Raw genomic sequence first — 26,467 nt, forward strand, 5'->3', positions numbered from 1 at the left:
TTCATAGATGAGCCTTGTGAAATGAACTGAGCTGCAACCTGCACATCTTTGCAGAACGATTAGAGCGGGATCCAAATCCGCCTGTAAATTCAAGTTTCCCTTCATTTCCATCGCTATACGTCTCTGAATGACAGCAAATTCATTCCTGCGCTGGAGACTTGCCAGAAGTTTCTCATCTTGCTGTCTGTGGGCTGCTCGCTCCCGCTCTGGCTCTTTTTTTTTTTTTTTCTTTGAGGTTTTTCTGATGCCTAAAGAGTGAGCTCAACTGAAAGGTTTGCAGCTTCGCTCTCGTCTGCTATTCTGAAAGAGCCAGCCTGGGCGCCAGTACAGTCAGGAGTAGTGTGTGAACATCGGATTTCTGCCTTGTTTCCCTGCAGGTGATTCAGAAACTTCACAATGCGGCTGGTAATGTATTTAATTTTCTAAATAAATACTTAAGCATTCCTCTCATGTAGCTTTGTCAGCTTTTGGATGGACCGGCATTCTTACAACTAATTAAATGAAGAGATGTCGGGAGGTGGTGGATGCCTACTGGGACATGGATGCTGTTTGTTTTTCTCTCCAGCTGGAGATGTAGAGGCAGATTTCCTCAAGGAAATCTTAGATCAAGCAGCACTTTTTCCTTTAGATAAGGAAGCTTGAACAAATACAGATTAGTAGATGAAATTTCTAATGTGCACAGAGCTGCAGTAAGTTTATTAGTGAAACTGAAATTTAAGGCTGTGTTATGCTGTAGGCTCAGAAGGAAAAGAATCGCCTTCATGTGCTAACAATTTAAAACAGTGTTTGAAAAGGATGCCTGAGGATTCAGAAGGCTCTGCTGAGCAGTGGTCATGCTGCTGTGGCAGGATTTCCCTAGGTTTAACTGCTCTTTTCTTTTGCTCTGCAATTATTAGAAAATAACGTGGCTATGGGTTCATGGGGTAACCCTACAGGGCTTTTCAGCTTCGGTATTCAGCAGGCATTTCAGCTCCTCTAAATACAAGCCTCTGAATAGTAAGCAGATCAATGTAGGGCTCCTGTAGCCAAGAGTTCAGCTGTTTGTCAACATGTAAAATTTCACAGCTCTCATCGGGTGCAGTACAGGCTGCTTCCTAGATTCTTATGAAGTCATCCAGGAAATGCTGCGGGGACCAATCCTCGCTCTGACAGTGGTCAAAGGGCTGAAGTAATTAATCTCAGATTTATTTTTTAATTATATATTTTTTTTCCATTCCTAAAACAGTAACTGTAATAGGCAGAGACTTAGTTCAGAGGGGCTACTTCTCTGTATTTAGCATCAGAGCTCTTTTAAGAGCAAATTCTGTCTGTTTTCCTTTAGCAAGACTTCCCTCAAGACTAGCTTACACAGTGTGTTATCTTTACACCTGATGATAAACTGTACATCATCTCAGTACAGTGCAGAAATAGCCCATGAGGCTTTTTCATTTTCTTCTGCTTACAGACAGCTTAAATGTTTTATGCCTCATTACAGAGCTATCCATCAGAAGGCAATGTATTGAAATGACTGTATGTAAACACCACAGGGTAAAAAATAAAACTAGGTGCTATCAACTCTGAAGAGATAGAACAGACTAACCTGCTTCTGAGACAACACATTGAAGGTAAAGCTAATTGTGAGTGGTAGTTCAGGCATTTCATGATGAGGGTTCCCATGCAGCAGGTGAGGATACATCCTGCACAGGCAATTCCTCACCGTGTGGCATCTGCTGCTTTTTTTAGTTCAGGGGGAAAGGAGGAGGAGGTTTAGCATGTTGGTATTGATATATCTGACATGGCATAGAAGATATGGCTCTTAGTTCTAGTGTGGGTGGATGTAAATAAGCAAATATTGAATTATCATTTCTACAAAACTAAAATTAATCTGAGCTTTTCTGTTTTCCAGGACAACTTGTCAGACAATGTAAACTAATTTGCTAAATTGCACAGGAAAAAGAATGCATCAGGAATATCTAATTTACCTAAAGCTGGATGTATTTTGATTCATTTTATTGCCTGTGTCAAGTTTTTCAGCTTTCCAATAAGCTAGGGAAACTGTATAGGTAGTCTTACAAACAAAAGAAATACATAAAGAATTTACCTTAGTAGTAGGATGCTAGGATTCACTTAATGTTCACAGTGCAGCAGTGTAAAGCCTTGTGCCTAGTGTCAAATACTTTTCTCACCTGCTTGCACTATGCATTCAAAGTACAGATACTATATGACACCTTCACTCGCTTTAAATCTTCGGCCTCTTAAAACTCTGATTTTGTGTTACTTAAGGGTCCTGCAGGCTCTTACTCTTGCAGTTTGTGGATTTGAGTAATCTCAATAAAAACAAGAAGGCTATTTATGTGTCCAAGAGGTAGATCATCTGTGTTGTTTAAAAGCTTGAAATACAGAAATTAGATCAAATGAAAGGAAAATGTTTGCATTTACAGTAATTTCCCTGGATTTTGCTAAAGAAAATACAGTAATAAATAACATAATTTGTTAGTATGCTGTGAAGGTGAAATATTATTTCAGAATGCCTGTAACTATTATACAGACTTGTAGCTGTATGTAAGCTTTACAGTAAAACCCATATTTAACAATTTTTATATCTGAAAAGCTTGCATTGTCACATCTCAGAGCATTAGAAAGGCAGTAATTCAGGTGGATAGGAGAAGTGTAGCCTCCAGATGTCCCAAGTTGCTATGCTGTCCACTGAGCAACAGAGGCTGTTAACTGGGTTCAGATACATTCCTCTACAACAGGTTGGATGAGTAAATACAATGTGCAAAATCACTTGCAGCAACACCAGAGGTAACACAAAAATTTCTAATGAAACAATGATGATGTAGGGAGTTTAATTGGAGTTTGGTCACAAGATAGATAAAGTCAGTTTTGTTCTCCCTGGATTTGGGAGAAGCTAGATGTGGAGATGTTTTCATTTAGCAAGGTCAGATCCTTCCAACAGTATGCAATGTGTTTTTGAGAAAAAAAAGTGCTGGGAAAATATCTAGTAGGCTAGAGTGATCAAGTCCCTTCTTCAACATCTCTATAGGAACAGAAGAGTCAATTCAACTTAGAAAATACTTTATTTAAAGGTATGTAAAATAAGTGAAGACAAACGTGGCCTAAAATTGTCCTTAGGAAAACTGTGAATGATGATAAATGGGTGTTGATAGAACCAGGCTAACATGGTTTGTAGACACTGAAATGGGCCATTAAATTGGACTAGATGATCCAGACTGAGTTGTTGGGAGGCAAAGTGGAAAGAAGCTCCCAGTCCATATGACTGGGTGCATTTCCCACACAGTTTGCATGATGGATGTAAAAATACCTCGAAGCAAGAGGCTTCAAAGTGGAGGCAGCTACCTTTGGAGATGGCATTTGACCCCTAGCACTGACTGTAACAACGCACCTCAGCTGTGTTCAGCCCTCCTGCTGGCCATGATGTCTTGAAGGCGCTGGTTCCTGGGAAGATACTGAAAGTGAAGTACATGTAATTTGGCTAAATAGGAAAGGATTTGGAACATAAACCACTCATCAGTCTGAAACTTCGTAGTTTTCAAGGAACAGGATTGAAAGGAATGATTTATTGTGGTAGGAAGAGATGTGATGAAAAAGATGATGAAGGCGTAGTTATGCTGAATATAGGAAAATTTTCCTGTTGTAGGGTCTTTTTTATAGTATGCAAAATAACCTCTACAGGGAGCCAAATGAAATTTTACTACTTAAGCACTGAAAAAGAGCTGTGACAAGCTCTGTGCCCAAATGAATATGGCACATATTTGATCAGGCGAGTGGATTCATGTAAAAAAAACTTTATTACCATTCTGTGGCAAAAGAAATTTGTAGTAAAACTTCAAGTTATTTTCAGAATTCAATGAGGTGTTTAAATAGGACTATTAAATTGTAAGTGTTTAAAACACCTGTAAAATATAGGCGTTCAACAGGACTATTAAACGCAAAGTATAGCTGAGTTGCATTTCCACATCAGCAACACCGTTCAACCTTCCTGGCAAGAAATTAGAACAATAAAACTAAGAGAACATGGTAAACTTTTCCAATAATTCTTGCACAGGACTGAGCATATTGTATCTGATGCTCTGTGCGAGCCAGCTGGATGTGGAGATTGGTGTAATCAACCCACCATGCCCAATTTTAACTGACATATCTGAAAACAGCTAAGCTACTTAAATGCAAAGGCATTTGCAAGAAAGTGCTCCCAAGCCTTTTGCTTCTCTGAGCGGTGGCAGCACGGTTGCCAGTCACTTTATAGAATTACCCAAAAGTAGTTGTAAAAGCACTTTGTAGTATTCATGGCAGCATGAATCCACTGTTCCCACCAGGCAAGAGATTTTGATGAAATTTCTGTGTCCAAAGCTCCCTTTTCCAGGCAAAGAGCACAGGAAAAAGAAGAAATTAAATGTGTTGGTGGTCTCCAAGCACGTTCCCCTTCCAGGAGGTTTAGTCTGTGTGGTAATTCTGAGGTTTTAGGAAATGCTCTCAGCTTAATGCATTGAGTTCTATCTCAGTGCATCAAGCTAAAACCAAGGGAGGCTTCTGCTGCAGTGTTTTGGTTGTAATTACTCTTATCGCTGCACCTGAAATACCTGTAATTAGCCTTAGCCTGGCTGGCTGAGAGTGCAGGAAGCCAATTACCCAGGTGCCAGCATCTCTACCTTAGTGGGGTGGTAGCCAGTGCTGCTCCTTTCCCTGCTTGGCCCCTTGGGTAAGAGCCAGTGCCTTCTCGAGCTGGGAGTGGGCAGGTTTGCCTTTCCATTGCCAGATGTTAGAGCTGTCATCTACCTTCTGTTTTACTGTTGTATTTGCGTAGTGGTGGGGAACAGCAGGTAAGAGAGTGTTATTCCTGTTCTTGGTAAGACTGGGAATGTGAATGCTGTGCCTGCTTGCAGGAGAGACCATCTCCTCCATATAACCATGTATAACCAATAACCATCTCCTGTGGTTATTTATCTTTCTTTCACATTTGTACCTTAAAAACAGAATATTAAAGCATGTCACAGGAGAGAAAATGTGTAACTTGCTATATAGCAATAACCTGCAGACTCTGGAGAGAGATGGCTGCTTTTTCTGACACTCCCTGTTTGCATAGGTCCCAGCTGGGTCTGTGTGCTGCTGCATTCATCCTATGGCTCTCTGGACAGCAGCCTTTCTCCCCAGGTGGTGGTGAGGTGGGAATGAGAAAGTCTGTTGAGATACTCTTGGGCAGAACCTGCTTTTCTGAGCAAGTAGCTTACAACCATGTTGTCTATGCAAAGCTTCTGTGACTCTAGGTACTGGATTCTGTGACTGTGACCTAAAGCTGAATTACTTCCACAGGCCCTATAGCTAGTGCCTTTTTTTATTAGATGTCAGCAGGATGTTGCTGACCTAGTCTCAGCCGCATTACTGCTTCCAAATGTAATGGCCGTGTTTGATCAAATTTTTATACAAGGGAGTGGACAGTACTTTATAATGTTCACATGGTATGTTTGTCTCCCTGAAGAACACAATATAATATTTTCTTTGGGGATAGATATTTGATAAGGTCCAGATTTGAGAGGAAGCAGTTTCCCTGATCACAAACAGGGCAGGGGGTGGGGGTGTGTGTGCTAATTATAAAATGCCCTTTGCTCTTAATGGTACCAAATGCAAGGAAGCTATTCTGTTGGTGTGTGCTGATGCTGGAAATGCAGCTCTGGTCCATGCTTTCTATCTGCTATGGCCTCACAAAGGGGTGCAGCCAGGGCTTCTGGACATAGATGGGATCAAGGAAGATCCCTCTTCCAGTTCTTCCCTGTGGAGCAAGACCTGCAAAGGAACCGCTGTGATCAGATCTGGAAGGGACCAGTAGTTTAGCGAAGGAAGGCGCAGAGAACTTCCGCCTCTTTGTCTGGAAGCTATGTAGCATTTTGATACCTGAGACATTGGAATAACTGTTTGGTACTGTTATAGTAGAAGATCTGTGGTACTGCTGTTTCCAAACCATGGGTGAAGTCAGAAATGTTCCAATATGTTTACAGAATGCAGTGCTACAGATGGGTAAGACAGGTTGCAGATATGAACCATCATCTATAATCCCGACAAATCTTTAACGTTGTCTGGGGCTAGAAAGTTCATGGTGGTTAAAGGTCGCTGCACCCATGCAAGGGTTGGTGTTGGCCATGCCAGACCCTCCTGCCAAGGTAATCTGATGGTGGCAGCATTGTGGTGTCCTTCATGTCCTTGTTATACCATCTAGTAGTATCATACTCTAAGCTGTGGTCATCTTACTTTGTGTACCTACAGTGTGAGCTTTATCTCTCATCTTGTGTCTTGCATTGCTGTCTGGTGTTTGCTCTCTTGGCACTGAAGATGGCTTCTGAGCCTGGGAGCTTGGCTAGTGTTTCCAGCAGCATCAGCTGGTGTTAATGAAAGATTAGCTCTGCCCACAAACCTGCTCTCTCCCACAAGAGAGAAAATAAAGTCTGGAAGTTGGGACAGGTGATTTTGTTCCATCTGCAGTTTCAGGGCACAATATTTTTAATTTGCTGTATGGAAGATAGGCTGGAAAATGCAATGCATTGTGGGAGAGTTGCAGGGGTTACCTGCAGCCAATTTAATTGCAGATAAAAGGATACGGTTTGCAAGCTGCCCCATAGTAGCGTTTGAGTGAGATGTGATATGGTATAGCATTGTAAAGCTTGATATTAATTTTTAATAGTCTTTGGATACCCTTTGGAAGGATACCCTCCATAGAATATTAGTCCCTGCCCTTCAAAGCTCCAGCTTTCCTGCTGGATAAATTGTACAGTAGCAAATATCTATTTCCAAGGGCTTGCAATCAGCTTCTACTTGTTTGAAAGAAAGTGGCCATGTGTCTCCTTTGCAGAGGCATGGCTGGTTGCAACTGCTCAGGATGACAGAAGCTTTGGTTTATAGAAAATATAAGTTATTCCTTGACTGATAGGAGTGTTTTGAGAAGCTTCTAAGGAAAAGGTAAATCAATTTGCTAGAAACTAAAAGATACCTTTTTTTTCTTTTAATCCCCCCCTTTTTTTTTTTGTTGAGATGAAGGCCTAACAGACTGCTTTGTAGGCTTTTCTGTACTAGCTTTGTTTATACAATGTTAGAAAACATAAAAAAATGCTGTTTCCTACACTTTATAACTCTACTCACTCTGAGAATTATCAGAAATGAGGAAAATCCTTTTGGAGTGACTTTGCCTCTTCCCTCCCCACCCGCCCCCTTGCACAAGTCCTATCACACATTCATCCCTGTTAGTGAGTCCTAGCTCTGGTGTGTTAATGTAGTGCATCTTGTTTACTCTTGATAAGCATGAAACAAATTAGGGCATGTTAACATCTACTGCAGTCCTGCCTCAGATTGCCTCTTGGCAGATATCCTCGCATCAATTTCTGCAGCACCGGAGGTAGCTGAGCTCAATCTTTCTTTTGCCATCCTAGGCATAATCCCAGAAACATTAGTTTTGGAAATCTTTCAGCAAAAAAGGCTGGTAATTATGCTCGCTGCCTGCCAAAATGTCCTTCGCCAGGAAGCGGCAGGAATAATGGCCACACCTCAACAAATGGCCTAACAAGCTGAATTCACATCCATTAAGAAACAGGTTATTCATGAGTGCAAAACAAAACCATCAGCTCTTATTTCCTTTTACACCCTTCTTAATATTCTGTTTTCTTGCTTTTAGTAGACTAGTTTTGAATAAGCAACTACTTCTGTGTTGATACTTGAGTATCAGTCAGACACTGGTGTTGCAGGAGGAGTACAAGGGCTGATGGGGATGGCATTTGCTAGTTCCCCAGTGGACCTATCTCTGCTGGTATGATGTAATGTGGCCAACAGCCCATCTTGTGAAATGTAAGATATTGCAGGCTTTCATATTTAATCCAGGAAAGCACAAAGAAAAAAATACCTTGAATGCAAGCTCAAGGGATATGGAGGTTAACATGGCATTATAACCTGTAAAACAGTGGAGGACAACCAATGATGTTCCTGGTGTGCTATTCCCATCACTGACCTGTTGGTATCCACTGCTGACAGGAGCGGATCATGGTGGATGTGCCTTTGTCACCAGCTGTAGGATTCCTCTTCTCCTTTTTGTTTTCGTATCCTTCTCCAGGATGAAGCTGCAGCTGCAAAGGTTGCCAGACGTCAAATGCTTCAAGTCACTGTTGTTATCCTTGAAAGAAAATTGCATCACTTAAGCTAATTACCAAATGGCATTTCTCTTCTGAAAAATTACATACCTGGGCTCTCTAGGAACACAGAGTTCACAGCTTTGAAAGCAAAGTCATTCCTAAGGCTTTTTGAGTGATGCGATTTAGTTAACCTACTTCCTAAAGCACAATTAAGAGTAGCTAAATAATGGCTATACAGGAATGACCTTTCCTCAAAAAACTAGTCCTTGTGCAAATGGTATTTCACTAAGAAGGTTTGCAGAGCAGCTAGCATCCAGTTAGTGCTGGAAGAGTTACCAAAGTCGTTCCCTGGGAGGTTGCGCTTGCCTCTACACTTGATTTTTTCTTGGCTCCAGAAGGGTTAGCAGGTGTGAGCTGCTGGCCAAAGCATCTTCTCTCCAATTTATCAGCTTCATGGAAAGCAATGGAATTACAACCTTTGGGACATGGTTTGAAGGTGTGAGGAAGCAGAGGCGTTTGGGAGTGTTGCCTGGTCTGTAGCTACCTGTCCGAGGTGGTGACAGGCAGAGCAGATTCTAGGTTTTGTGGGTTGTGTTTGTTTTGTTGCTTTTTTCCCCCCCCTCCTGTAAGAGCTGGATTGTTCCCCTTTTGTATGTTCCCAGCAGTTCATATCTTACTCTGGATAAATTCTTGCGTAAGCCTGGATATTAATAGCAGTGGTACAACCCAGCAAAGGTTTGGTCTTGTTTCTGAGTACTTTCAAGGTATTTTAAAGCCAGATGCAAATTTTTTAATTTGTCCCTTTCTTTCCTGTGACCCTGCCTGTTAGAACATCCTTTAGTAATAAAAATAAAATTAATCAGTAGAAGCGAACAGCTTTGGAAATGCTGTAGTGAAAAATGTGACCTTAGCTCTTATTTCTCAAGCCAGTAGATGTCTCTGAGTCTCTAGTGTGAATCCCAAAGGCAGGTTTTAATGTAGCATTATGCCGTCGAAAAGGTACTGAAAGAGCAAAACCTGAAGAGGTAAGATTGGCTAAAATCACACTTTGCAGATTTGCGGAGCTTTTTACATCAAATCTGCTGGCAGGATTGGATAAGATATTGATGCATCAGTATTAAGAAGAGCTTGGTGTTTGTTTTCCAGGTCCACATTTCACAGAAATATTCTCGCTTCTTATTTTTTAATGGAAAAATGTATTTCTGATTGTCTGTGTTTGCAGAGGATAGCTTCAAATGTGAAGCCCAAAAGCTCAAAAACCCAGAGGCAAATAAAGCACCAATATTTACAGCTGTTTAGAGTAACTCTTTTTTTAATTGAGTTTCATGACATTTGGTGTTTTGGTTTATGGATTTTGAATAATAAAATAGTGGTTTTGAAGTATCTTTCAAATTGCTAACACTTTTAGATTTTGTAAGTAAATCATAAATGGTATAAACTGCCATGTGAAAAACATTATTTAAAAAAAGAAATAATTATATTTTATGAATCCTGTTTTAAGAGATTTCCTCCCATCTTATAAATTACTTGGAAATTATTTAAGCAAAGAAGAAATAAAGCAAAATTGAAATCTTTGCTATTTTATCTTTCTCCTCCCTTTTTATCTCCTTCCCATTCCAAGTCCTTCATGCAGTGCCTGAGTATAGCATTCCTTGTCCTTTGTATAAAATGCAATAGATGGTAGTCTTATTTTTAATTGTTCCTACATTGTCTGACCATCTAGATCTACCAGCCATTACGTGTGTTATACTGGCAATGTGCAGCCTTGGGGTGGGGGGAGGAGAAACCCTCTCTGTTCTTATTTTCCTTTCATCATTTTTAAAAAGAGACATCTTTTATTGAAGTTGCAGGCTCAGAGCACTGCTCTGGCCATCATGCAGCAGTGCTCTCACCACAGCAGTAGCCTGGATCCCAAGTGGTGGTGGCTGGGGCGGTTGACATCGTCTTTGGTGTAATCACCCAGCTCATAGCTCAGAGGCTTAGATGAGCATACATCCTTCTGTGGTAACCTATACGTTGTGTTAACCTTTCTCCCTATACATCTAGACCTGTCTTGCCCTTAGCATACTGCTGAGCTGTATCTTCTCCTGACAAGGAGCTTCTAAACTCAGCCTGTCGTGTGAGAGCATTTCTTTTGATCATATTTTATTTGCTGCTTATTTTCCAAGGAAAGTACTGAAAACTACTGACCTACAGTCCCTGCAATGTGCTGGAGGGTTTGTGTTTCGCTCCATCCCTTTTCTGATGGGAGAAGCTCCAACATGTTCCCTGGGGATGGGCTTTCTCCATAGCCTGGCCAGTCTGGGAATTTGTCTACAGGTTCTTGCTTCTCAATGAAGGAACCTGGGTCTAATACCCCAGCTGCAGGAATGTTGCCATTAGGTTTGCATGTAAATCTAATTATAGACTCCAGTATCTGCTGTGTTTCACTCATTAATGGTAAGTTTAATCTGCCCTCAATTTTACCAAACTTCAGCATTCTTTACGGTCTTTGTTAGGTTTGACTGAATGCTAGTCAGTCAATTGTGCAAAACTTGCACCCTTGCTGCTCATCAGTTTTTCTACATCAATAATAAAACTAATGCTATGGAGCTCTGTTAAGCTCTTTTCAAGCTGTGAAAGTTTTGCATGCTATGTATTTCTTGGCTATCCCTCAGCTACTGCCATTTTGTCCCTGTTTCAGAATATTATGTATATTAATTAAAGAACAGTTGAACAATATTTGTCTAAGTTTATTTAAAAAACCCAGTGTAAACCAGCTGCTTTCAGAAATACATAGACACTTCAGATGAGTTTCCTATCAATGCTTTAAACAGCTTTAATTAACCTTTTAAAGGTATTTAAAATGTTTTACATGCTCATAATTGAATAAATAAGCAGTTCTTTAAGCAAGCTTTTGTTTAAGACAGCCTTGTGCATCTCCCATAGAAATACATGGTTGCGGGCTGAGAGCCATTTTAGGTGATTCAGCATTTGTGCTCTGTGGCAAATAGTCTTGATTCTGGTAAAAGATTACTGGATTTTAGGCATATCTTAAAGAATTTATTTTCCTTGAGCAAAGGCTCATTGTAAAAAGGTAATTTGGTACCAGCAGTGCTCCTAGGTGGGCAACTTCTGATTGATATGGAAGTAAAAGTGGCAAAGCAATACTATTTTCTACCTTAGGAAGCATCCCCCCTGCCTTTCTCTTGTCATTCTGAACGAGGCCATGCTTGCTGGTTCTTGCTGCATAAACCAAAATACTCAAAACCCTTAATGTTACTGACCTTATGGAGTCTGCATCTGTACTGAACTTCAATGCTTTTCTTGCTAGAATTGATGCAGGGCTTTGCTTCATGTGGGAAATGTGTGTTGTCATTGCTGCCTGGTCCATACATTGCTCATCTGAATTTCATGTATGTGCATGTGATACACAAGATGATGAAATCACAGTCTTTTCACCATGCAAAAAAAATCCTCAGAACTCAGATGAGCAACACAAACCCAAAAGTTTGTTCTCTCTGTTCTCGCTGAAAATAATGTTCTCATTAGCAGTAATGCTGATTTTTTTTTTTTCCTGTTAACCTTACCAGGAACAGGCTGAGTCAAATGCTGAGGGCATTTAAAATTCCCTTCTGTATAGTTAAAATAAAATGAAGAAAAATCTTAACATCATAAAAGAAGTGTATAATTTTTGGTCTTAGGATTTCAGATTTACTATGAAAATTGCTATAAATCAAACAGCTAAGTTACCTTCTTACATTCTGAGAAACATATATCAACATGGGGCCAGTCTGGCATGTCCTACCTGTTTTCATACCACCAAGAAGAGGTAGAAAGTGCTTTGTGAAGCTGGGCTTCTCTCAAATATGGAAGTCTTACTGGTTTTGTAGATTGAGTGGGATTTTGCCCTTTAAGTTCTGCAGGTGATTTTTCAAACGTAATCCAAGTATGTAGTTAAAAATATTCCTCTTCTGTTTTACTTTTTTGGGTGTGGTTTTGCATCTTCTTTTGATGTGATGGGCAGGAAAGCCTGGCTGGGTGAGGAACGGATCTTTCTTGTGCTTATCTCTCTGGAGTTAGTGGGCACCTTTTGGAGCCCTGGGACTGGGGAAGGCTTTCAGGCAGCCCATTTGTGCATTTGTTATTTCTGTGGTCTCCCCACCTTGTTCACCACTTTTGCTTGGGAGAGAGCAGTGTGACTTTATTCTAGTCATTTTGTCTGGTTTTTTTTTGTTCTCTTGCCTTGGATGAAAATTGCTGGTGAGGCCAAATGCCATCTTCAAGACTCTGTTTCAGCTACGAAGGGAGGGTGGATGCCTTTTTGGCACTACTGAAACAATTGCTCTTTTGTTGTCTTTTGTCTTTTTTAATGCTTTATTTTAAATTCACAACAAAAGATCCTTGAGACTATAATTTCCTACTCTATAGGAGCCTAGAAAATGTAGCATTCAGTTTATCCAAGTTAGTCCTTAGCTAAGTATCGAAGTTTTATGGTAATATTTAAACAGTCTACTCTCTTGTTTTTCCTCCCTCCAAAACAGCTTGAGCTCTAGCCCCTCTTTCCTTCTTTCTATGGGGAATGCAGGAGGCAACCAAAGAAGCCAGCAGTGATTGACAGGTCATTTTCCATTGAACGGCAATAAGCACCACAGCTGTTGTAGTGGTTATTGATCTGAAATGTGGGCAGTCACGTGATTGCTTCAAAATCATGATGGAAAATGTCCACTTGCAAAGGGAGAGGTGCAAAACACACTGGTGGGTTTAGGCTCAGCAGAGAGCAAAGGGGTGTACATGTGTCTGTAAGCCACTTTCAGGTCATTTTTTTGGTAAGTGTTTCAGTGACCTATTAGATCTGTGTCGAACTCCTCATTGCAGTGGTCTTACAGAAATGAGATCTACTTATATATAAAAATAAAGACCCAATTTTACCAAACCAGGTAAAATTAAACCACAGTGTTAAAACTGAAATGTATGTCTTGGGCAAGATGGTTGATCTTAAATTATCCATTTAAAAACATTGCTGCTAATTGAAAAAGATTCTCAGTGGAGGCCTTAGTTAAGTGCAATATTACAGGAAGCATATGGACTTAAAATGCAACTAATTTTAAAGTGGTCATGACTTTGGGCAAACTTGTCTTTTCATGAAGTCTGAAAGCAAGGTAACATCATCTCTTCCTTAGTACAAAGAACACCAGCAAATTAATGTCACTGAAGCAGAGAATTTAATGGCTGTTCTGCAAATTAAAAGCTACTTTCTCCTTAGGTTTATGATTTGATGTAACGTTCCTGAGTGAAGTGTTGTAATTAATAGTAAAACTGAGGCCTGGGGATGATGGCCACAGTGCTTGCATGCTGGAAAGTTTGTGTCATTTTTCCCCAGCAGAAGGTAGATGGGAGATTCATCATCAGGACAGCAAGCATATTCAAGCAGGGGTGGGAGAAGCAATTACAGAGAGACCTGCCACTATGAGAAGCCTCTGAATATTCTTACACAAATTTTAATTTAAAATATTGGTTTAATTGTCTGTTGGGGAACTTCATGTTTGCTTCATAAGCAAAGCAATGATTTTGGTGATGGATGTGCCCCATCAGACTGGGAGGTGTTCCTCTCAGCATGAAGATGAAGTGGCCTAAGACACTGAGTATTAGTGGTGCCTGTCGCAACCCTAAAAATAACAGCATTAAGTAATTTAGCATCTTACATTTATAATTGAGTATGACTTATCCAGTGATCTCTGACGGTGTAAATTGTATTGCACTAGGGGAGCTCAAAGCAGTGGGCAAGATTAATGATCATCTAATGAGAAGAGAAGTTTGAAAACATTTTCTTCATACAGAAATTGAGGCATTAATTTAGACATAAAAAGCATAAATGTTTGAAGACATTGGCTTGCTACAAGTGATAATGTATAATAACAGCACTTTTCAAGTTTATTACTGTTTTCAGTCTCACAGATGGCTGTAAATTGTAGGGCTCTTTTCTATTGTGTCTTTCCCCTCTGCCAAATTAACAAAAGAATGTTAAATCTTGGCTAGCCTTAATATGGTGCATATGTTAATGATGGAAATTGCTTCATTGTGCTGCTAAATTGATGGAAGCAAGACAAGATGTGGGGAAATGTGTGTGTTTTAGTTGGTACCGGGTATTATTTTGGGATTCAGACTTATGTTCTGCACATAGCGGGGCTCTCTGGAAGACGAAATTTGCATTTCATGTTTGCCAGCACATTTCTGTTTTGAGTGCTTTCATGTTTCAGTTGCTACTGGGTGTATTTCAGGACAGAAATGTTCAGTATAAACTGGAGCTCTCTAGAAGGTAAGTAACTTCATATTTGGCAGTAGGTTTCTGTTTTGAGTGATTGCATCCCAACTGGCCATGCAGACACGCATTTCTGATCAATGCGTTGCTTTGAATTACAAAGAGACAGTTGCCCTGATCTCAGCCTGGTTTCTGGTGACTGAAAGGCAGACTATGAATAAGTGCTGAAGATAAAGCAGGGCTATACCGTGCACGAGGTTATAGCTGGCCAAGCCCTATGTCACTTGTTGCAGATTTTGGAAAGCATCTAGGTGAGAGAAGGGACTGCAGATAGATGAAGAGCATTATCCTACTAATGGATTTGAATGCTGGGGGTGGAATCTTGTCCTCTGAGCTTCTCTTAATGACAACATTTGTGTGGTGGCCATTCAGGTCATGTTTTGGAGATCCTGCTGTGATCTTTGCTCTTCTAGATGCTCAGCTGGTGACCTTAGGGTCTGAGCAGTCATAGTTGCAGCTAAAATCTAGAAGTACATCCAAGTATTTGCCAGTTCTCCCTCCTTGCTCCCCACTCCAGACTGTGTACCCAAAATGAAGGAAAAGCTTTGCTCTTAGACTCTCTGTGCTTCTGATTCACTCTACAAAATGGAAATTGCTTCCATTTCTTTCCCAGATTGGATAATGAAATACCCTGATGAAATTGTGAGGAGTATACATATAGGATGGGACAGGAAAAAAAATAGTGATGCAGACCAAGGTTTGGAATGTATGTATAAAGATGTTGGTTACCTCACCAAACAGAGGAGAAAGCAAGCTGTGCAGATTAGAATACTATTTATAGAATAAACCAGGTTTTTGTGGGATAATTTTAACTTTGATGGACCCCATCCTATGGAATAGGGTGGAGGTGGGATAGTGTTGGGTTGTGTAGTTAGAAAAAGTATCAGGAATGCATGAGGTGGTTGAGTGTTTGGGTTAGGCTACTTTAATTCTGGCATTTAATTTGGCATTTAATTCTGAAAACTTAAATGCTGACATTTAATGTGACATAATTTTTTTTGCTATACATGTAAGATCTAAGACCTTTCTGCTCATCCCAGCTTTCCAGGCAGGCATGAGAGTGATATCTTTCAAAGCCGTAATATACTCTGGACCTCATTGGCAAGGTCAAGAAAGCATTAATCAAACAGATTTTGGTGGTCAGCATGACTTTCTGTCCCTACTTTTAGTAGTTTCTCCATCAATTTGCAAAGAAGTTGAGAAATTATTATATAACCATATACAAAATGAATTTTTGTAGTGACCACTGTATGACATGGAAGTCTTTCCTTGTAAAAGCAGTAGAAAAATGGATATTCATGTTTTCATATGAATAGACCTGTCTCTATTGTGAAATGTTTCCTACTCTTACGTACCCGTGGTTTAATGAAAGCAGACTGATGTGAAAGCATAGCCACTTTGCTCTGCACTGGTTTAATGTCACTTTTGTGAGGCTTAAGTTGCTCTTACTGAAAGTCTTAAATCATGCATTTCGTGCTTCCTTTCTGCTCATTTTAGGCTCAGTGGGAATAATTGCATTGCCTTTGTCTGCAATTTCTTGGAGAGACAGCAACTGGGTTTTCTTGGAGCCAGTTGTCTTTATTGTTCAACAAAGCATAGCTCTGTTTTTATTCTGCTTTTAAACCATTCTGTAATTCTGTAAGCATTGTGTCACAGAGAGGTATGTGGAGAGATAGAAAGACTCCAGGATCATCTTCCTGTACTGACTTGCTGATCACATGGACATTTTCATATCTGTGGCCATGTGTGTAGGTACAGGTACGTTGTGCAAGTCTGAATAAATACATTGGTCTTGATACAGATTCCCCTTCAAACCCCATTTGGAGTGTGAATGTGATGATACCCTAAAGATCCCGGTGACTCTCTGAGATTTTCCTTAGTGTTTGTTTCGAGCTGTAACGATATGGTTTGCCAAATAAAGACCAATGGACTAATCAAAACTTGATATAAATAGGTTTAAATTACAAAATATTTGCAGGGAAGTATGTTACATTTTCTCAGAAGTTAATAAATTAAGCTAAAAATATTAAAACTCTTTTTATTAAAGAATTGAACACATACTTTGTGTAGGAATGGCAAGGAAGAAGATATTCATTGATAATGTATTGATTTCAGCCTGTTTGGAACACAACCTCCTTTGCATTTTTCCTTGTGAGAAAATCCAAACGTGTAACCAGAAGCTCTCCTTGACCTTCTCACTCTATAGTAGCTGTCCAGCTAAGTATACTAATGGAGTTCACTTCAATACAGCGATGTTGCTATTTGGAGCACATTCAGATATGAATTATGGCCATGAAAAAATCTTTTTCTGACTCAGCTCTTCCACCTGCAGAGCTGCCCTGTGCAATCCCTGAGCTCACAGCCCAGCATGGCCCCCCAGGGCCACCTGCAATCCATCACCATGCACACGCACTACTGAGACCTCAGTGCGAGCAGCACAGGGAGCTGTAAGAAAAACCCACAGTGTGTTGTGATATAATTTATGCTAGTAAGCAGATTTAAATTATGTAAATTACTGTCTGCACTGAATCTGCCATCTGGAAAAAGTTATGCATACAAAAATCTGTCGGGGCAATGTGAGGGACAGAGTATCATTGAAAAGGGAGAAGGGTTGATGGAATAAAACCAACCTGCTCTAGGAAAATTTATTCACCTGCTACAGTCCAGCAGCAAAGCTGTTCATCTGTAATAGCCAGTTTAATTTAGTAGGACTGAAACAATTGTTTAAAGCTACTTGGGAGTTTGAAGGCTGCCTTGTTATCTGGACCAGATAAAATGCAGGTTAGGATGCAAAGAAGGACCAGGAGGGAAAGCTGGTATACCCAGAGCCGCAGGAGTGCAGGGACCAGTCAGCAATGTGAGAGTGCAGAAGTGCAGAAGTGATGAAATCTGGCTGGAAAATTATTGGGCACAGGATAGGTTCTGCAGCCATCCTACATGTAACATTTCTTGCAGTAGATGAGAACTAGATGGGTAAAAGGTTACAGCATTTAGTGCCTCCCTAGCATGTTAGCTGTCCCCATGTCTCTTTTGCGAGAGCAGGCTTCTCTGGTTTCCTCTTTCCCAGAGGAAGAGCTCCCATGAGCTGGAGGAGCATACATCTTGGAGTTGTATCACCTAATGACGCATGTTTTCTGGGCAATATGTCCCTTTATGAGCAGGTATTGTCTCACCTTTTGTTCCCAAGAGGTCCCAAGGTAAGACCTCTGTGGACCATGTTACAGAAATCAGTGCTGACAAGGGATAAGGACTTGTAAGACTGCCTAGATAGGTAGAGTTTTGTTCTTCACATGCTCACAAATAGTAAAGCCTCTTGGCACTTCAACACACTTACATGTTTCAACTCAGCTACTTTTGTGTGCCTCCAGTTTAAGGAAGCAGCAGACTCTCAGTGATGTGTCATTCATTACAGCAGCAGCACAGTATGCGTATTAGTAATATTCTGTAAAGCGGAGCAGTAATTACAGAATGCTTTGTCAAATTTTATTATCTGTTACTACAAAGTATTGTGTGCACCATTACAGGAACTTATAGAGAAACCTTACTGACTGCACGCCTATTAACTCAGAAGGCATGCCATTTAATTTAAAAAAATAACAGTTGGAGATTGTCAATGATGCTCCCATAAAAAGTACACCAGCTTCTGCTGCAATGTAGAAGGGAAACAAATGGTTCCTATTTAAACTTGGCATGCTGTAACCCTACAGAGCTGACTTACCATGATAAACTACTGTCACTGAATTGTATTCCCACAAGCCATTACTATAGCCTATTTAAAAAGCATAACACGATCTCATGTATTTATAATTATTTGTGAGATGAAGGGATAAACACTTCACAGTGCATTTTTTTTTTTTTTTTTTTTTTTTTTTTTTTGCTTACCATTCTCATAACTTGAAAAGCAGCTGAGTGCCTTGGCTGTTTCTGCTACTATTTGTTAAACTGCTCTTTAATGAAATGGGTCAGCAGTATTGTGAGACATAGCTTTTACCTTAGACTGAAAAGTCTGTATTAATAGCTTTAGAGAGTGGGTTGCTGGACAGTCGAGGAGCAGCATCATTTTCAGAGACAATGCTGGTTAAATTGAAGACCTCAGAGCTCTGAAGAGGAGAGCCTCTGCAGCTTGGTGTTTTTGCAGGTTTGTGTTTCACAGCATACACTCACCTCTTTGAGGATTCAGTTGTGCATTACTGAGCTAATGGACTGGCAAAGTTGGTCTTTCTTTTGAGACAAGCTAAGTGTGGCAAGCTTTGAAGAGATTATCAGTAAAGCCTGTTGCGGCAGGGATAATGAGTGAGGAAACACATCAGCCCCATGCTGCATGCTGCGAGTCACTCCCACGTCCTCAAAGAGCCTGGGCAAAGCATAGCTGGTCAGTGGGAGTCGTGCAGGAAAGGACCAAATGGATAAATCAGTGCTTGCAGTGGAGTCCAAAGTCTGTGCAGTAATTCAAGCTTAGATTCCCTGGTTCATCATCTTTTGATCCTTTAAAAAGACCAGCAGCAGTCCACACCACTAGTAATTAGTTGCCACTGTAGGTCATGTTCTTATAGAGCAGTGTTTCCTGCTGGATCGTGTCTTTGGGCTGCTCTTCTGAACCAGGGCTGTTGCATGCGGCACAGGGCATGCATTCTGTTTGCCACTTCCTGGCGCTTTGGCATTACTGGGTTTTGTAAAAAAAAAAAAAAAAAAAAAACCAAACTCAAAAACCAAAGAAACAAAAAACCAAATGAAATCTGTAGTCCCTGTGGACAGTCCTAGAGGAAGGATGACTATGCCTGTACTCAATGCCACCAGGCTCCTTCAGGTAGCTTCGGCTGGGAGGAATTGCAGCAGGACATCCCCTTTCCAGGGTGCATGAGCCTAGCTGACCACCCTTTGCTTTCAGCACTGCATCTCCATAGGCCATGAGGTCAGGATAACCTGGACAGCCCTTATATCTCAACTGCCAGAAAGAGATGATGCAGGTAGAAAATGAGGCCAAAATAATGACAGCTATAAGGATTGTAAGTGACTGGAGCCGCTTATGGGTGTGGGGAGTCCTCTCTTTCTTGAAGTCCCTCCATTAAGGTTCGGGGATCTAGTTTCTACCAGAGGTGTCTTTGGTCAGCCAGGGGTTATGGTCCTCAGTGTTGGAATGGATAGGGGAAATTGTGTGGTGTGTCAAATAGCAAATGAGACTGAGCAATTAAAACTGCTTTGTCTGTAGAAATTCAATATATGAAACTGCTACGCATGAATCTCTTGGTGCTTTGCTGTAAGAAAGAGCAGCCTGTTCTTCTAGCTGGGTCAGCCTCCAGGTTTTAGCCAGGTGATGGTCTCAAATATGCTTTGAATATATTTTCAAGCCTTATAATATTTAAATAGAATTATCTGATTGGATAAGAGTAGAAAAGCTTGTTCTACCTGTGAGAAGAATTAGGCCCAGAATTCCTCCTCCGTCTGCACTGTAGATGGGGCCGTCACTCCAGGGTGTTTCGCAAAGCCCACTCTACCTATATTCAGGTTTTGAAAATGTGCAACAACCTAATGTGCAATAGCAAGGCAAGTAATGACTCTACAGTAGATACAATAAGTATTGATTAAATGTATTGTGCTGCTGCTTTGTCTGGTGAAATTAGAAAGGGGAAACATAAGATTTAAATAGAAAACCATTTTCTTCCTCAATAGCTTTTACTGCCTCTGTGCTAAATTTGGTGATAATTAAGTTCTCTGTGCTTGTAACAATGTGCTTTCTTCTCCTGGTAGCTCTATCCCCAGTGGTCAATCTTCTGCAGAAGCACAAGTGTTTCCTGGTATCAAGTAGCATTGTAACACGCAATAGTTCATATTACCCCATAGTATGGGGACAAGTCTGAAACAAATTATCTGAGTAAAACCTTTCTGTTTGTTAGAGGGTTTGGGTTTCTTGAGTAGACAAGAAAGCCTCCTTGAAAAATATCTTCGTTTTCTTCTGCAAGCAACAGGAAAAACTTCTGGGTATATTGTTTATAATAGATATTCAAATGTTTGCATAGCTCCTTGTATTCTGTTATGAAAGCAATAAATTATGAAGAATCCATAGCAGTTTGGACAGGAGCCTTGAATGATGAGAGCCAGGCTTCTTTTTGGTATTTTGCTCTTAAAATGGTATCTCAACACTAAGCAAATTTTCAGAAACATACTTCATAGAATCATAGAATGGTTTGGGTTGGAAAGGACCTTAAGATCACCTAGTTCCAAGCCCCCTGCCATGGGCAGGGACACCTCACACTAGATCTGGTTGCCTAAAGCTCTGTCCAACCTGGCCTTGAAACTTTCAGGATGAAACATTCGCAACTTCTTTGGGCAGCCTGCTCCAGTGCCTCATCACTCTCACAGTAAAGAATTTCTTCCTTACATCTAACCTAAATCTCCCCTGTTTAAGTTTAAACCCATTACCCCTTGTCTTATTGCTACAGTCCCTGATGAAGAGTCCCTCTGCAGCACCTTCACAGGCCCCCTTCAGACATTGGAAGGCTGCTATGAGTCTCCACGCAGCCTTCTCCTCTCTAGGCTGAACAGCCCCAACTTTCTCAGCCTGTTTTCATACGGGAGGTGCTCCAGCCCCCTTATCATCCTCGTGGCTCTCCTCTGGACTTGCTGCAAGAGTTCCAAGTCCTTGTTATGTTGAGGACACCAGAACTGTACACATTACTCCAAGTGGGGTCTCATGAGAGCAGAGTAGAGAACCAGGATCACCTCCTTTGACCTGCTGGTCATGCTTCTCTTGATGCAGCCCAGGATACAGTTGGCTTTCTGGGCTGCAAGTGCACACTGAAGCCGGCTCATGTTGGGTTTCTCGTCAACCAACACCCCCAAGTCCTTCTCTGCAGGGCTGCTCTGAATCTCTTCTCCGCCCAACCTGTAGCTGTGCCTGGGATTGCCCCAACCCAGGTGTAGGACCTTGCACTTCATTTTGTGAAGTTCAACAAAGTTCATCCCAGCAGTGGTTGGCTTTTTTTTGTACAAAGATGAGCTTGACTGTGCTCGTAGAGGAGCACGGCAATTCTTACTTGCCTCTGAAACTGTAAGTCCCCTTGTAAGGGCGCGGCGTAAGAGTACTTTGGTCTTTCAGCTGTTCCTGGCTCCTCAGGAGACGCTGCTGGGCTGGAGGTGCGTATCCCCAATCCCTTCTCCAGCAGGAGAAGGTGCTAGTGAGGCTTGGGCCTCAGCGGAAGTTCCTTGGGTTGGGATGGCAGTGCTTTGGGTCACAATGCTTTTGCATTTTGTGTTGGCTTTCTCTGCCTAAGAAACTGGACTGCTCAGCAAGAAAATGCTCAATGAACCAGAGAAAACCTTTGGATAACCACTTGATACTTCCAGGCTTAAGCTTAGGGTTTATGTTTTGTGGTAGTTCATATTGCTTTACAAAAGAGTCTGATGGAGAAATATGTGCTTAAAATTAACCCAGTCAGTACCTCCCTTTCACACTGGAGAGCCCAGCATGGGAGGTGGAAGGGATGGTTTTCTTTTGCATGGCTGGTACCTGCTGATACACCCAAAACTGCCCCAGCAATGAAACAATCTTTGCAATCTTTCAAATGATGAGTGTTGGCTGGCTCTGAGAGATTACATAGCATTATTGATCTGACCTTTCTTCCCACAGCCAAACTTCATCCACTTGTAAAGAGTTTTCTGTAGAAGTAGTGATTTGACCTTTACTGCTTTCAGCAAACCATGATAAATGGAGCAGATGAACACCCAGTGCCAACATTTGCTTTTTTTAAACCTGAATCTCCAGATTTTGACAGATATATCCTGTTAATACTGCAGTTTCCAGAGATATAACCATAGCATTAAGGCAGCATCTTCTGCTTAACATTTCACTATAGCTTCCACCTTCACCCCACCGTACGCACACACACAAACTGAATCTGTGGGGATGTGACTCTTTGTGACCGTTTGACCTTTTCTCCAGCTTTTCAGTCAATAAAGCTCACTCCTGTGACCTTATTGTAGCTTGGCAGTGGTTCTGTGTTATGATAGTGATATTTCTTACATTCTTGTACTATTAAACTTGGCAAAAATGGGTTGTTTCACTTATAGGCTCAGCTGTGAAAGATTTTTGGTGTAATGGACTAACTTCAAAAATTGAAGGCACTATAAAAGCACCTTGGAAAGAAGAGAGATAATCAGGCACGTTCTTTCGTGCGTGAGCCTAAAGGTTCTATCTTGCTTTTTGATGACAGAAAATTTCAAACTTCCCATGAATTGAATTTTTGTCCTTTCTGCCACTTAGATGGAGGAAAGATGTAGGCATTTAAAAGGAAGGTTTCTTGCTGTGCTCTTTCTGTCATTTCATGCTTGCAGTTCAGTCATATTTGGTTTTGCACTTGGGAGCCCAATGCAGGGGCTAATGTGTCTGCCTCCATGGCAGAGACCTGTCTGGTGACACTGGACTGTGAGGATAGGGGTTTGCTTGTCACTAAGTATTTGGGTTTTCCTTTACTAGGAGTAATTATTCAGTATTTTTGTTTAGTTTGGAGAAAAGTTGGATATGGCGCTCCAGATTATGTTAGTATTTTCTAATACAGCTAAGTAAGAACCAGCACTGGTGATACTGGCCCTGAGAGTTTTCGGTGAGTGAAGAGTGGTGTGGGTTTACTTTTGTTTTGTTGTTGTTGTTTTGGTGTGTTTTGGTGGTTTTTTTGGGCCTTTTTTTTTTTTTTTGGTTCTTTTATTGATGGGATTTTTGTTTGTGGTTGGTTTTTTTTGTTTTGTTTTTTTTTTTTTCCTGAAGCCACCCAAGACTTTAATAACCATTATCACAGTGTGCAAGCCACAGCCACATTGCATCTTGCGCAGTGAATGAAATGATGGTCCCATCTGTGTAGGCTACCTCAAAGCAAGCCCACATAAACGTCCCCCAGACTATCTGGATTTGCATGCTGTATCAAAGACTTCAGTCTCTCTGCTCATTGACCAGCCAGGCTTCTCTTAGAGCACAAATTAATAGACTCATTAGTGGAAACGAGGACTACGTGTTCTGCCTGCCTGATTTACTAATGATTCTCAGATGTCTTTCTGCTGATCCCTATTACGCAGTGAAAGAGATGGAAAGTATTTACAAGAATATATTGAACTGGTGGCATGCTTTTTGTCTTTGCCCTGAGCGTTGCTCAGAAAGTACATCCACCGTGGTCTTCTGCTTGCTGTCAGGGAAAACATTGCTCGCAGTGGTGGTGTAGCTTGGGAAAGGAAGAGGGAAGCCTTGATGTCCACCAGCAGCTCCAGCAAAGCACATCAAGGCCAGTTTTATTACCATAACAGCTCAGGATGTTAATGGCAATCCATGCCATCGCTCAGGATCTTAATGGGACCTAGGGGTTAGGTCCAAACCCCATCCTTGAAACACTGACAAACCTAAATGTTAAAATGAGTGGGCTGGTTTTGCCTTTCCTGACTGACACCATCTGGAGCTGCTTAATATGTGTAGTTCTTTTGTTTGTGAACACTGTGATTTGATTCTTTTTTTTTTTTTTTTTTTTTCATTCTTTGTTTATCTGATCTTGTGGTGTTTGGGAGATGGGGCCTTAATTTCCTGTCCTGTTCGATCTGTCTTTAAAAGGTTCCTAAGAATGTATGTTTTCGGGAAACTGGGAGTTTGAAAAGGCTGCTTCTGCACATTTAATCTGCAACAATGCAGTTGCACATCTAAAATGAGGAGGGCAGAATTAACAGCCAAATCAAGGCAATATTGTGTAATGTGGTCATTAAAAACTGACCGCATCTGACTGAATTAGCTGAAGATACTGCAATACATGAAGTCACCTTCAGATTTTGCAGCAAGAAAACTCAGTGGGCCAAGACAGGATGCTGCACAAAGGCAGCAAGTCTGAAGGACAGACTTTTTGCTCTGTGATTGCAGAATTAAACTTCCCTGTTATTTCTCAGCTGGGATTATTTTTTCTTGGTTCTTGGCTGAGCATCAGCAAGTGCAGTTTTACCTCTTAGGGAAATCTGTAACCGGTTTAAAAATTTCAAGTAGTTATAGTCTTGTCAGACTGGGGACTCCCATAAAGTCAGGGTTTTTGGGTTTTGGGTTGTTTTTTTTTTTTTCAATTACTTCATACTGGCATCTCATATATATGTATAGGTATATGAGTGGCCCCATAGCAGGTTCTGCTTATGCAATATTGTAGAAGTATAAGTGTTGAGGCTGGGAGCTGTGTGTCTGCTTGGGTAGAAAAGCTTTGAGGAGGAAGAGCTTTCCAAGCTTCAAGGATAAAGCACCCACGGAAGTTACAAGCAACAAAAATTTTATAAGATGTTGAACAAACATTCCTGTCAACTCCGGGTCAGCTCAGTGAAGCTAGATAAAACTGTTCTAAGTGAGAAACAGGGTTAGGGTTAGGGAGACCCAGAGACTTCTGAAGAAAAGATCAATTTTAGTCTGCCTCCAACATTTGTGATTAACTTATCCTGACTTTCGCTCTTTAGAGCAGCAAGTCTGCAAAATCAAAACAAAATTGCTCTGGAGACGATCCTATTTCCACTGTCCATTAAACATCAGTACATGTATATTTTCTTATTACTTGAAAGCACATTAACAATTACAGGTTAATGCGAACATTTAATTGCATATGGCTAAGGCTTATGGATCTGCACCCTGAGAGGAATCTGCTTTGCACTAATGCCATGACTGGTGCACCTTTGAAGGATATGTTTCGGGGCTTCTTTGAACCTTGTTGATCCACAGTACATCTAGTCCTGTCACTTCAAAGCCTCTGTGAATCCTGCCCAAACAAACAAACAAAAGCGTCAATGGGAATGTCTGCAAGGAGGGAGGCTGTGGGAGGAAGGCCTGCAGCAGACTGGGGTGCATGGTGAATGGGAGGGCTGGGAGTGTCTGAAGCTGCTGGAGCCCCGTGCTGGGTCAGGGCTTCCAAGAAAGGATTCAGTGTCTAATCAGCCCTAGTGAGTCTCTCTTCATTTCTCTTTTTTTAGACTTGGTCTGAAGGGAAATGAAAAAAAGTCTTAGCACAATGTGTGAAAGCCAAGTGTTTTTGGGGGTTTTTTTGGTGGGGTTTTTTTTTTTGTTTTGTTTTGGTTTTGGTTTTTTTGTTTTTTCCTTCCTTTTTAACCCCTCTGTGGGTCTATCTGATTGACCTTGTTTAAACCCACAAATATCTACAGCTCCATAACCTGCAGCTTTTTGGTAGGTGCTTTTCAGGCCCCAAGCTGCATTTCAGCACTGCAGAAGTGCTAAGGCTTATGTTCGCCAAATGGGGGCTTATGGATTTGCTTTGCCCCCAAGGGTTTTTTCTCTCCCTCCCTCCCTTTGCTCTCACCTCAAATGAGGTCTTTCTGGGTGGATTTACTCTAAGATCACAAAAGAAGCATCATTTTTTTTTATTCTGATACTATTGTATTATAGCATCTTGCAATTTGATATGGCATAAACTCATGCATAAGCATAAACAGCATACCATGACTTAGCAGTGCAGGACCTTAGATTATTTAAACCTTGATACCCTTGTCCAGGGTGACATGTAGGAATGCACAAAAGAAGATATATGTAGGAAAAAGAAAAACCATGCCTTGAATATTTCCATGTGGCCTGTGAACTTGTTTCTCTGAGCACTGAGGATGACTACATCTGTAGGCCCTTTTGGGCATGATTTATCCTCCAACATGACCATGAAATTAAGCCTTGAGCTCATGCCTAACCTCAGCCTGTTCCCACCATGCCCAAGGTCTGTCTTTCTGTACCTTCCTCTGCCCCAAGTCTCCCACAGACCCATGGTGCCTCTTGCCAGTCCCTCTTCAGCTGTCACATGCAGAGACCTCCACAGTCCTGTGGTCACAGGAAAGTTTGCCTCCATTTCTCTGGGGGTATTCACAATATTACAATATTATTGCTGCACTTTTCTCAGTAAGCACCATAGTAAAGCAGGGTACTAGAATGTGAAACAAAAAAATCATTTTTGGTCTAATAAATTGATATAAAAGATCAAGACCAAAATGAAGATTCACACTGCAAGATACCAAAAACTTCTGAGGACACTTCAGCTTCTGCCTCAAGCAAGCTGCAAGA

The 26,467-nt window shown here is 41.1% G+C and overlaps 1 protein-coding gene across 1 annotated transcript in view; it reads left to right on the top strand.

Moving 5' to 3' along the window:
• Nucleotides 1-333: 333 nt before the first annotated feature.
• LOC115611616 (schwannomin-interacting protein 1) overlaps nt 334-26,467 on the top strand; it is a 186,532-nt gene continuing 160,398 nt past the window's right edge. The window contains exon 1 of the mRNA XM_030494837.1: nt 334-405. Coding sequence (XP_030350697.1) covers nt 397-405 — 9 coding nt within the window. The 5' untranslated portion in view covers nt 334-396. The remainder of the gene's footprint in view (nt 406-26,467) is intronic.

This window comes from Strigops habroptila, chromosome 8, assembly GCF_004027225.2.
Source record: "Strigops habroptila isolate Jane chromosome 8, bStrHab1.2.pri, whole genome shotgun sequence".
NCBI classification, from domain to species: Eukaryota; Metazoa; Chordata; class Aves; order Psittaciformes; family Psittacidae; genus Strigops; species Strigops habroptila.